This window comes from Artemia franciscana, chromosome 8 (genome assembly GCF_032884065.1).
Source record: "Artemia franciscana chromosome 8, ASM3288406v1, whole genome shotgun sequence".
Lineage (NCBI taxonomy): Eukaryota > Metazoa > Arthropoda > Branchiopoda > Anostraca > Artemiidae > Artemia > Artemia franciscana.
In genome coordinates, this window is record NC_088870.1 from 50,097,984 (window position 1) to 50,111,281 (window position 13,298).

Below are 13,298 nucleotides of genomic sequence, written 5' to 3' on the forward strand. Positions count from 1 at the left end.
CCCTACTGATTGTTTCCTTGTCTCTTTGAATATGTTTAAGCGTCATAGGCTACACAATTAGGGAAGCCGGTTCTGAGTCATTTTTGTCAGCACCATCGTTGCAGCAAATTCGTTTCCAAGGAGGGGCCCTCCCAAATTTCTGAATTACTTTGGCTCTTTTCAATTGCTTCAACTTTTTTCGACAGTTTTACTGAGATTAGATTTCAGTGATATATTCCCCTAATTCTCAGACTGATCAGATGTGAGTAATTTCCTTTGTTGGAAAAAAAAGATGATTGAATTGCTTAATTTTTACTAAAAGTTGGTTTAACATCATTCTTGGTTTGTGGTTTCGCCTGGTTTACCTGCTTTTCTGACAATGGATAGTTTATTCTAGGATTCTGAGCCTTTAATTTTTCATGCTACTAATACTACTAACAAATCCCTGTAAAACAAACCCACCAGAGGCCAACACACATCTGCGTACATTTCTCCTCCTTTCCTATCTAATCATAGCTTCTCTCTTTAAACGCTCTCAAGAAGTCCTTTAAATCTTTTCTTACGACCTCTTCCCAATTGCTTCGGGGAAGACTTACTTTCCGTTTGGTCCTAGATGGATGGCCAAAAAGAACGATCTCTGGACATCTGAAATCCTTTATTCGCAAAACGGATCCTAGCCATCTCAACCTTTCTCTCATTATAGCCATAGGGAATGAGATGGAATCTCATTTCGCGTACAACTTACTGTTTGAAATACGGTAAGTCAAATGAGCACCCAAAACAATTTGTAGACAAGTCCTCTGGAAAACTTCAAAAAAGTCCCCCCCCACTTCCAAAGCACCCATGCTGCACAACTATACTTCCTATTCTCCCAAACTTTTTTCAGTTGTGAAAAAGCACCTGGATCTTGACTATTCCACTTTTAACACCCTCACCATTGTATCCACCATCTGAACTTGTAATACCACCATGGTAAGTTGAGCTACGCACTTGATGGATCTTCTTGTAATCAGCATAATCTCTTCACCTGCATTTATTACTAGTCTCAGCGAGTTAGTCTTTTTAACATTAATTTTTAACCCTTTTTTGCACCCTGAACCCACAAAACCTAAATAAAATCATTGATTTGGCATGGTATGTCGAAACACGTCTTTTCTTCTTTCTTTTTTCTGTTTTGGTTTTGTTTATTTATTTTGCCAAGCATCTGAAAAGTTTCTTTGAATTCCTCAATATTATTCAAATAGCTTTTACCCTTGCGGTAGCAGTTATTTTATCCGGACAAGCAACTGCTTAGATGATGTAAAAAAATACTTCTAGAAAAAAACAGTTTTGCAGAATTTAGCTTGCTGATATTTGGCAGAAGTCAAGGGGCAAAAGTTTTCACTAGTATTTGAAAGTTGAAACTCAAGAAGAAATGTTAATCACCCTTTTCCATTTATGTGGTTGTTATTTAGTTTGTATTGAATTTAGAACAAGTATTAAACCGTGAACCTGAATTATAAATCTGCTGAGCTGGACCTAGCCAAGGAGGAGGGGAGGGGGACTAGACATTGACAAGTAGGTTTCAGGTTTTTCTTAGTTAACAAAGATAACAAAAAATCATATTTTTGTGACATTTTTTCATTTTCCAGGGAGAGGGAGAGGGAGGAGATTTGGTTCTAAATTTAGAGCTACATTCTCCTCTCGATACTATCTTCGTCCAAAGATATGTTCTAAACTTTAGTCAGTGAAGACGGATATGATTGTAATGGTTAAGCTCATTGAACCACTTCCTCTGAGACGTTTTTGCTAGATTTAGCGTGTCTCAGCTCCTTGTGGGCACAACAAATATGGTCCACATCTGCAGTTTTATTTCTTCGCAATTCAATTTTAAATCAAATACGCTAGTTTTGTAATTTTTTTTCTATAGATAGATAGATAGATATTTATTTTAACAGAATCCATTTTGGGGCATGGCAAAAAAAGGAACAGATCACACAAAATAATACCACATGATACCAACACACATGACAGGGTATATAATAAAACAGCATAACAATTGCAAAAAGAAAAAAAACATAATAAGGTATTTATTACCGTAAAATTAACGTAATTACACAAAATGTTGCTAAAAAGGGTTAATATATTTTAAATACTTTAGAGCTACATCGATCATGGATACAAAAACAGAAAAAAGAACGTGCTTCAACCACACTATATAAAATAAGTGTTGACATTCTTCTCTTGTCCACCCTCTAAAAATGTCTTTGTGCTGCATGGCTACATGCGCGTACCTCTCCACATTCTTGATATCCACTTTACACTTACTTTTTAAAATTCATACCATCCAGTCCTACCCATCTACCCCAATCCCAAAAGTTTCTACCCTCAAAGCCTATAATTCCTTACAATTGCACTTAAAGTGCTCAAGTCCTCCTTTTCTCCGCACATCAGGCAAAAATGCGGCCCCTCTGTGACCTAACCCTCCCCACATATTTCCTTCTTTTACCGACAGGCATAAAATTACCCCTTATTGAAATGAACCACCTTATATCCTTATTATTGTGACCACCTTATATTATAAGTTACCTCTACTTTTCCAAATTTCCAAATCCGAAAACAGATCGGATATGAACGATCAGATATGAATCCATACATAAGATTTCTTCATATTTTCTTCTGCCAAGCTCTTACTTTCTTCCGCAAAAGAAATTCTTAATTTCTTGGAAGTGCAAGTTTATCGACTCTACATAGTTAATTTATTTTGAGCTGATAATTACCCACTAAGCTTGACACGTAGACTAATTATGTGGTAGACAGGTAGTTACAGGTTTGTTTGTAGTAGACAGATGTTTTTTGTTGTTGTTTTTTTACGTCCAAATTGATTTATTGTTGCACACTGTATTTGACTGAATAATTGCTAGGTTAAGATGAGTGGCTTTTTTGGTGATTTTATGGAATGACGATCTTTCACCGAAAATATTTTTTATTGAAATACAGATGTATGTATTAGTTTTTCTTTGATAGGCTCTAGATTTAGTTTTTTTTTTAGATTATATATACCACTACATCCGTAAGAACAATTAAGTATGAACAAAGCAAAAACATGTTTAAATATGAGCAGATTTAATTTTGGGACATTCTAATACCAGTTGCCCAAATGCAGTACATGTCTAGCCTTTTTGAAAGATGTCTCCGGCAAAATGTCGTCAATTTATATTAGTTTTTTTTGGGGGGGGTATTTTTTTATATCTTCAGTGAATATAGGTGTTTATCAAATAAAATCTCAAAAAGGGGGATTTTTGGAATTTAAGGACGAGCAAAACAACATAGAGTGACACCCCCTCCAATTGACGCCCAAGTTCCGAAAAAAGATGTCCCTTCCACGGTAAAAATACAATAATTCAAGAAAAATTTGTTGTTTTTTTTTCGAAATTTCCGTGTTTGTCTTATGTTCCCATCCCCCAGTTTTACTCGCTCAAGTCCCAAGTTCTCCAAAATGGCAAAAAACATGAAAGAAAGCAATACGTTCTACTATTAGACGAAGTTTTCATTTCAATTCTTTATAATTATGTTTTTATTTTTTCATTATAACCCTTTGCTCAAAACTTCCTTTACAAAACCAAATACATTTTCTGTTTTATACTTTTCTCTAAACCTGCTTAGTTTTAACACTCGTTCTAATTTTTTTTTTTCAGTCAGTTTCAACTTACCTACAAAAATCCTTCATAACGACTAAATTTGTCATTTATTTATCCCCGTTTCCCAACACCTAGAGGGTATGACAGTTAGCCACACATTTCCCATTTTGTTGTACTTCTCTATCATGCATGAATCCAACTTATAAATTCTCATCTTTTGATCCATTTCTTTTTCTTTTTATATTTTGTTTGCAACTTCTAAGCGTTTTGAATTCTCTAGTTTGTTTAGCATCGCTGTACTGTCTGCAGCGCTAGCGGGTTTTAAGGCCGCGATTAAGTGAACTTGAAAACATCGAGCTTCAAATTTGAAGTTAGGGTAGCCTTCTGTCTTTTAATTCTCTAGAGCCCGTCGATTGTCAAAACTTCAAATAGCACCAATTATCAAGTCTTGTGAAAGGTTTTGATAGACAGCTTCCTTTGGCGAGATGCTTCAACCGAGAAATAGTAATATATTTGGCTGCGTCTTGCAAAGCTTGGTTACCGACCAAGGGAGAAGAGAAAATGAGCAAAAGAGCACTATCATTCTCAACTACAAAATGCCCATGTATATGAAACTGTGACGGCATGCATAGAGGGCAGTTAAAAATTTATTGTTTTTTCCACTTTTTTTCCTAGGGATAGGCTATTTAAAATACCTCAGTTGATTAATTCGAAACTAAACACCAAACTTAGTTGAAAGCTTTCTTCGAGGATTCTTAGAAAACCAAGGTTTTCTGACGAATTAAATTAAAAAAAAATTAACTGAAAGTAAGGAGTGGCATTACAACTTAAAACGAACAGAAATTACTTCGTATATGAAAGGGACTGCTTCCTCGTGAACAACCCGCTCTTTACTCGGTGTTTTACTGTTTTAAAAATAGAGTTAAGAGAAAGAGTCAGACTTTAGCGTGAAGAGCGGGGCGTTGATGAGGAAGCAGCCCCTTTCATATATGAAGTAATTTCTGTTCTTTTTATGTTTTAATGTCACTCCTTACTTTAAGTTAAAAAACACTTGTTTCTTTTTAATTTAATTTCTGAACGTTTTTGAAGCAATGCATGTTTTGATTTATGCTCTCTGCAGATCAATAATTAAAACGAAATTTGCATATTTTTTTTTTTTTTTGGCTGAATGGCTTTCTCATAGTTTTGATCGAATGATTTTGAGGAATAAAGGAGCGGGGAAGGAGGTCTAGTTGTCCTCCGATTTTTTGGTTATTTAAAAAGGCAAGTAGAACTTTTAATTTTTTACGAATGTTTTGAATAGTAAAATTATTATAAAAATTAATTTTATTAGATAAAGATATACGTAACTTACAAATTAGCTTACGTAACGAACTTCTGTATTCTCATATTTTTATTACGTATATGAGGGGGTTCACCCCTCGTCAGTACCTCGCTCTTCAAGCTAAAGCTTAAATTTTGTCCCAATTTCTTAAGAATGACCCCTGAATCACAAAAGCCGTAGAATAAATAGTTGAAATTTCTAAAAATACTTTGGCGTAAAGAGCAAGGTATAGGGTTCTGCTCCGTCTCAAGGTTCGTCGCTTGACCTAAATCTCTTGACTTGTCTAGTTCTTCGGCGTACAGCATTATTAGGTATTTTGGATATTTGCATCTACCAAGCTCCAAATACTTTTTACAAAGGCGCTGTCTATGTGTGGTAACACTTTTAAGATGTATACCTCGCTTTGATTTAATTTTCCCCATGATTTCGGCTTTGTGTGAACAACTTTACTGAAGGCTCCTGACTATTTTTCATTTCTAGGTTCCTTCATTGCATTCAAATAATTTATGAAAATTTCACACTCTATTAACAAGCAGCTGATTATACCAGCTTGTCATTTTGTTCTCTAGGGGGTATTATCGGCGATTACTTTCATAATAACAGCATAGACCAGAAATATTCTCAGAAATCAAGAGGGATGAAATATTAATTTCATTTTTTGATGTGTTTTTTTTTGAAGCTGTTTTTCCTCCCCCCCCCCTAAAAAATGACCCCCAAAACAAAAATCTTTGGTACAGCCCTACCTCTATCCTCCCCTTGTCATTTTCTTAGATCTAATTCTGTATTTATCTGAAGGCTTGATGAGAGTAAGGATGTTTTGGTATTAAAATGCACCCTTTGATGCATCTTTCTTCCTTCTTATTTAGCCAAAACATTTTTAAGGTCTATGCAAGTATCAATTTCTTAGGTAAATCCTCTTTTTTCTTACAATTCCAAACATTTGCTTAAGGGCTTTAAAGCTCTGCAATTGGGCTCTATGATTGTTTTATAGCTGTAAGAGAGGAAGAGAGATGCCTCAGAGGGTATATTTTAATACTAAAACACCCCAACTCTCATTTAGCCTTCAGATAAATATAGAATTAGTCCTAAGGGAGAAATTATTATATCTTCCCCAGCGCTGTATCTAGGGCTTTAGTTATTTTTTTGGATTAAAAAATAAAAAAAAACACGTCAAAAATGTGATATTGATATTTAATCCTTATTGGTTTCTGTTAATTTTTCTGGTCTGTGCTGTTATTATGAAAGCAAAGAGTAACATTAAACCCCAAAATGAGCAGAATTTATTCTGTATAGGAGGGGGACTGCCCCTTCCTCATCTTACCTCTGCCTCACGATTGTAGAAACTTCAGAGGATGTTCATTCAATTAGAAATTTATTGTTTAGTCCTTTTTTTATAGGTCAAAAGGGATTGGAAACCAAGCAGCAGCGGAAATGAGTATTTTCAGGGGGGAGGGGGTAAATACCTGGACCTGTAGACAGTGACTGAGTGAATGGAACCTCCACTAACATGCTTAAAAAAAGGTAGAAATAAATCTGTCTTTAATGGTTTCTAACACCCAATTTTCTTTGATTGTTGACAAAACAGCTTTCTTATGAATCCTCTTGACAGGCATTTATGTCGTGGCCATAAAAAGAAGCTATTCCAGCAAGGTAGAACATGTAATGATTCTAACTTGTTTTTTACGCAATGATATTGTCTCATATTTGCAGATTACTGAAAAACAAAATATGGTGGTTTAGTTGCACAAGGGTTCAGTTGCACAAGTGTTCATTTGCAGAGGGGTTTAGTTGTATGGGACACAATTAGTGGCATGAGGGTTCAGTTTGACAAGGGTTCACTTGTACAGAGTTTCAGTTATATGGGATTTAGTTGCATGGTGGTTCAGTTGCTTGGGGTTCAGTTACACGCGCACCAATGTATTAGGACCACTTTTGTTTCTAGAAATGATTAATGAATTTTGATAAGAAGTTCTCTCAAAGATAGAAATATGTGGATTAATTGTCAATCCTTGAAGTGTCAGAGGAATATTATAAGTGATCCCCTCAATGCCTAACGCTTGTTTCAGATGAAGAAAAGAATCTAAATATGAATGTAAATACCATCAAATCAAATACAACGATGATAAACTTCACGAAATCCACTCCCGTTTTTCTAGACCCTGTCCCACCCTAATGCTAGAGAAACTTGTTAAGCTCATTTGCTTCACGATTTCTAATAATCATAAGTTTGATATACTTGTTTCCAATATTTAAAAAATCAAATATATCACTATCCATCAATTAAAGTTTAAACAAATTTAAGTGTTTTAAGATGCCTTCCCTCCATGTTTACTTATCTTTTGAATGGCCAATATTGGAATATGGATGTCTGGTCTGACATTTACAACTTTCAAATGAACTTAGCAACAAAATTGAGCTGGTCTAAAAGTGTTTGCTCAGGATTGTTTGCAAAGAGAACAAAATGTTGTTCTCCTTCCTCCTTGAAGCCACACTCAATTTCACTTTAAAAGAAAGGAGGGATAAAATTTACTTGCGTTTCCTGTACTGAGGATTTTCCCCCCAATTTTACAACCCTACTAATTTTCTGTTTGGTAATATTTTCTGTTTAGACCAATTTAGATCATGGTTACCATTCCTGAGTCGGCTAGAAGTCCCGGCTAGAAGTAAATCCTAAGTCCCCTGCTTAACCCCATTAGGAATATCAGCTTACTCTAGAATCAGGCTGTTACAGAGAGGCTCCATAAAAGCTTCATCCTCTATATTTTGGAGCACCTTAATAATTCCTTATATATGTCCTGAACTAAAATAAACTCCTTTGTCTCTTTTTTTTTATTTGATGGTATAATTCCTTTGGAGCACCTAATAATGAAGTGTATAATACTGATTAAAGAGTACAAAATCCCACTATCAGATTCAATATCAGAGTACCCTATCGTAGTTTTCAAGCTCGTGTTTATAATATGTGGAATTTTGTTGTTTTTTTTTGCCAGAAAAAAAACATGATTTTTTTTTTTATTGTATATTTTTTTAAAGGATGAAATTATTGAACCAACACTCCTAGTGTTTGGGAGAAGGCATTCCTTCATAGGTGGCTTGAGTTTAAAGGCTCTTGTTTAATAGGTGATTGCTTCCAGTAAATTAATGTATTGCTGGTTAGGTGTCAGTCATTTTCATATACTTATAGGCATTTTAGCTAATATTATTGAAGCTGTAAAAATTGTAGCCGAAAAAAAAACGCCGGCCCCCAGAAAACCCCTTATCAAAAAAATCCAGTCAGTAATAGCTTAGTGTAATTATAAAGGCTTATAAGTTTTATGGGGATTCTCCTAATCGGCTTTTTTCTTTGCTACACCCTTGTTTAATTTGGCAAAAACCTGATGATAATCTTGCAATGCTGATTGTAAAATATGCCACTGGTAATGGATCGTTACTTCAAGTGACATTAGCTGTTATAATCAATTACACAATTCACTTTCTCAATAAATCCTCTACACTGTTACCTTGTGACAGCTTAGTGGATACGACTGAGCTGCTCATCTAAAGGTGCTCAGGTTCGATCCCTACTGTCGCAAGGAAGAAATATCATAAAATTCATAATTTTTGTTTGTTTTTGCAACGTATTTTTGTAAACTAAGAAAGAAAAATTTAAAGCAATAACTATAAGATTTTTTTTGGAACGTACTCGCACAAGAGTTGAACGATTTTTTCTTTGAAAATTTTTAAAATGCTGCCAAAGATTCTGCTTTTGCCGATAAGATATAGCCAAGAACTTCATCTATAACCGAAACTGAAAGAAACACAGTATTGATAATATTGAACATATCAAACGAATTGAATTTTGATGCTAATTTAAAATATATAAAATTTATCAAGTTTAAAATGATCCATCAAAAGCTACGCACCTGAAAAAAATTTCCCTGATTTTCGGAAAGGCGGATAACTCCCATAAAAGTCAATGAATTTTTGAATCCCAATGTTGGATATAATAAAGGACAAACCCTAGTTGCAACCAACTGTAACGTACGATTATGACGTCATTCATCATCTTGTATATGAAAATGCAGTTTTTTGTCAAATTTTATTTATTTTGAATTTGGTAATTTTATTACCATTTTTTTTATTATATTTTGATAGTAAAAAAGGCGCTGGATGTAATAATTTCCTTCAAAATGAGTCCTTAGACAGCTCTCTGATGTTCCAGTGCCCCGCTGGCAGCGAAGAAATTTGTTCTCAAAATAATATTTTCTGTTTAGACCAATATAGATCATGGTTACCGTTCCTGAGTCGGCTAGAAGTCCCGGCTAGAAGTAAACCCTAAGTCCCCTGCTTAAACCCATTAGCAATATCAGCTTACTCTAGAATCAGGCTGTTACAGAGAGGCTCCATAAAAGCTTCATTCTCTTTGTTTTGGAGCACCTTAATAATTCCTTATATATGTCCTGAACTAAAATCAACTCCTTTGCCTCTTTTTTTTTTATTTGATGATGTATGGGCACAATAACTATTTCCCCTTTCTGATCTATTGCCATTTCTTTTTTACCCGTTTGAGATACTTATTTGAGCTCTATTTTTATGGCACTTGGTATTTACCAAGTGACATATAGCAATCACAATTTCTGTCAGTCTGTCTGTCTGTCTCTTGGTCCTGCTTTTGCTAGTTTGTACACTTGCAGATAAGCTAGGACAATGAAAGTTGGCAGGCATATCAGGGACCAGATCAGATTAAATTAGAAATAGTCGCTTCCCCGATTCGACCATCTGGGGGGTGGGTGGGTGGAGGGGTGGTTAATTTGAAAAAATTTTTAAATGAGGTATTTTTAACTTACGAACAGGTTATTGTATGTTAATGAAATTTGATATTTGATCTCGTGCTTCAGAGCTCTTATTTTAAATCCCAACCGGATCTGTTGACACTGGGGGAGTTGGAGGGAGAAAGCAGAAATCTTAGAAAATGCTTTGAGTGGAGAGACCGGGATGAAACTTGGTGGGAAGAACGAGCACAAGTCCTAGATACGTGATCGACTTAAACTAAACGGATCCGCTCTCTTTGGGGGAATCGAGAGGGGGGTGGGGGTATATTCGGAAAAATTAGAAAAAATGAAGCATTTTTAATTTACAAACAGGTGATCAAATCTTATGAAATTTGATATTTAGAAGGACCTAGTAACTCAGAGCTCTCATTTTAAATCCCGAACGGGTCCAGTGACACTGGGGGGAGTTGGAGGGGGGAACTGGAAATATTGGAAAACGCTTAGACTGGAGAGATCAGGATGAAACTTGGTGGGAAAAATAAGTACAAGTCTTAGATACGTGATTGACATAACCAGAATGGATAAGCTCTCTTTGGGGGAGTTAGGGGGTTGTTAATTTGGAAACATTAGAAAAATTTAGGTATTTTTAACTTACGAACGGTGACCAGATCTTAATGAAATTTTATATTTAGAAGGAACTCATGTCTCAGAGTTCTTATTTTAAATCCCGACCAGATATGGTGACATTTGGGGGGGGGGGGTTGGAGAGGGAAAACGGAAATTTTGGAAACACTAAGAGTGGAGAGATTGGAATGAAACTTGGTGGGAAGAATAAGCACATGTCGTAGATATGTGATTGACGTAACCAACTGGATCCAATCTCTTTGGGGGGTTAGGGGGGGCAGTGCTTTGGCGAGCTCGGTGCATCTGGACGTACTAGGACGATGCAAATTGGTAGGTGTATCAGGAACCTGCACAAATTGACTTGATTTCCCCGCTTTTCCCTAATTCGACCATCTGGGGGGCTGAATGGAGAGGAAAAACTAGAAAAAGTGAGGTATTTTTAACTTACGAATGGGTGGTTGGATCTTAAAGAATTTTCATAGTTAGAAGAACCTCGTGTCTCAAAGCTCTTATTTTAAATCCTGACCGGTATTAAGCCTCTGATTTTCCTTTTAATTCAATCTATTAATTTTTAGAATTTTGCTAGAGCTCATGCCATATGAGCTCTTGGCTCTTGTTTAATCTAGTCTTTGCACAATCCTTCCTTCAATTGTCCATGTTTCTGATTTTTCTTGTATCCTTAAGGCCGTGATTAAGTGAACTTAATCTCTAGTAAGCGTTTTGAATTCTCTAGTTTGTTTAGTATCGCTGTACTGTCTGCAGCGCTAGCGGGTTTTAAGGCCGCGATTAAGTGAACTTGAAAACATCGAGCTTCAAAATTGAAGTTAGGGTAGCCTTTTGTCTCTCAATTCTTTAGAGACCGTCAATTGTCAAAAACCCTTCAAATAGCACTTGTTCATTGGCGGAAATAGCAGGTTGATTATACCAGCTTGTCAATTTGGTCTCTAGGGGGATCTGAAACGATTCTTTCTGGCAAAAAACTTGTAAAAGTTTCAGGTAGCTGAAAATATTCAATGAGACTGTTTGAAAACAGGAAAATACATCGAAAAATTGTTGCAATCATCTTAGGTTATTGTCTTCTGCTCATGATAGTACCCATTTTGTTCCAAAAGCAATATCCTTCATAGAGTACACTTGTGAAAAAGAGCTAGACATTTTCTAAGATTTCTAAGCAATTAGAGGATATAGAGCAAAACTCTAGTAGACATTTTGTAGCATTTTCAAGAAGCTACGGCCTGATATTAAAAACGGTATCTTCCGCCAATGAATACTTACTTTTTAAATATAATTTTTCAATTTTAACATGGGATTTTCGAGTTCCATTAGTTCGCTTAATCACGGCCTTAATGCCGATTAAAGCCATGCTAAAGTTGTTTTTTTATCTCTTTGATAAAAGATTTTCCTATTCAGCAAGTAAACAGCTATTTGTATTTTATTTCAACAATATGTTGTTGAAAAGAGATTTTCATATTCAACGAGTAAACAGCTATTTATATTTTATTTCAACAATATGTTGTTGTTCAGTTGTTACCGAAGAACTTTTAACAGCTAGTTTTTCTATTTGGTTTAGTTATAACACTTTTAAGAACAACAATTCCAGAAATGTTTTAATTGGTTTTCAAATATTGATTTTATTTCAGGTTGTAAGAGGAAACTCGATCATCATGCTGGACTGTCTTGAGCGGCTCTGATTTTTCGAATGATTTTATACTTTTTCAAGTAAAACGTATATAGCCTGTAATTCTTTTCTTTGCCCTCTTTGATACTATAACTAAAACAAGGATCTTTTTAGAAAAGTACCATATTTATTTCTTGTATTACAAAATTCCTACTTTGCTGGTAACGAAGTAGACATATATAAGAATGTTGATATAAGACATACATTCTCTAAGTTGCGTTATAATTTTGACAATGTAAAGATTTTATAGCTAAATGACTCCTATTTTTAGTTTTGTTTCTGTCTAATATAGCTAGTAATGTCTATATAAAGCTTTTCTCCTTAAAAACAAAGACGATGTACTAAATAATATTTCCAAAATCAAAATTAAAAGTTGGGACCCATTTGATGCTGATTAGGGTTGCAAAGCAACCCTAATCATGACAATGTAATTTTTTTTTTTTTAGTTTAGATTACATTTAGACTGTTTTTTAAGCGTTTTCTAGAGCTTTCTCTTACCTAATACTTATCCTAGTAGTAATGAAGATTATAATGCTGTACAGTAATCCTAATGCTAGTTTCAGGTAAATACTAACCAATAATAACAAGGCTGTGTTGAATTATTAAGAATATATAACTAATGTAAATATCTAATCATGACAATGTAATTTTTTTTTTACTTTAGATTACATTTAGACTGGCTTTTTCTAAGCGTTTTCTAGAGCTTTCTCTTACCTAATACTTATAGTAGTAGTAATGAAGATTATAATGCTGTACAGTAATCCTAATGCTAGTTTCAGGTAAATACTAACCAATAATAACGAGGCTGTGTTGAATTATTAAGAATATATAACTATGTAAATGTATAAACATGAAATATATAAAACTATTATATATATATATATATATATATATATATATATATATATATATATATATATAAACTATATATATCCATTACATATATCCATATATAGGGCTAATATATAAACGCCTGGTAAGAAATATAACTTCAGCTGATTTTGAAGAAAAATAAACAACTCCATCTACTTTCTCATAGTTTTCTCCATATTAAATATCAACAATTCAGATATGAAAGAATAAACTCAAAGATGGGGAACTATGTAATATTTAAGTGTAAAAGTACACACGAAACAAAAGTTCCACTAATGGAATAAGTGCTCTAACTAAAAAGTTAGCCACGACATGGCTAAACTATGGTCGCACATGTCGATTGAAAGGCAAAGATTTGTGAATGTCACAAATCAATTTGTCTCCTCTACTTTAACGTAATACTTGTAACGTCAAGCGAAAAAGTGAATTGAAAAGGTATTGTTTTAAGA

General features: G+C 34.5%; 1 protein-coding gene across 5 annotated transcripts in view; it reads left to right on the plus strand.

The window, feature by feature from the left end:
• Positions 1–12,039, plus strand: part of LOC136030530 (small nuclear ribonucleoprotein G-like) — a 54,558-nt gene extending 42,519 nt beyond the window's left edge. For 4 of the 5 annotated variants that reach the window (XR_010618330.1, XR_010618328.1, XR_010618329.1 and 1 more), the window contains exon 4: positions 11,939–12,039. Coding sequence is in view for 2 of the 5 variants with exons in the window: in XM_065709572.1 (XP_065565644.1) it covers positions 11,939–11,989 (51 nt within the window). In the remaining 3 variants the exon portion in view is untranslated. Of the gene's footprint in view, positions 1–6,320; positions 9,674–11,938 lie in introns of those variants that run through there. The other variant, XM_065709571.1, reaches the window with a different exon arrangement.
• Positions 12,040–13,298: the final 1,259 nt, after the last annotated feature.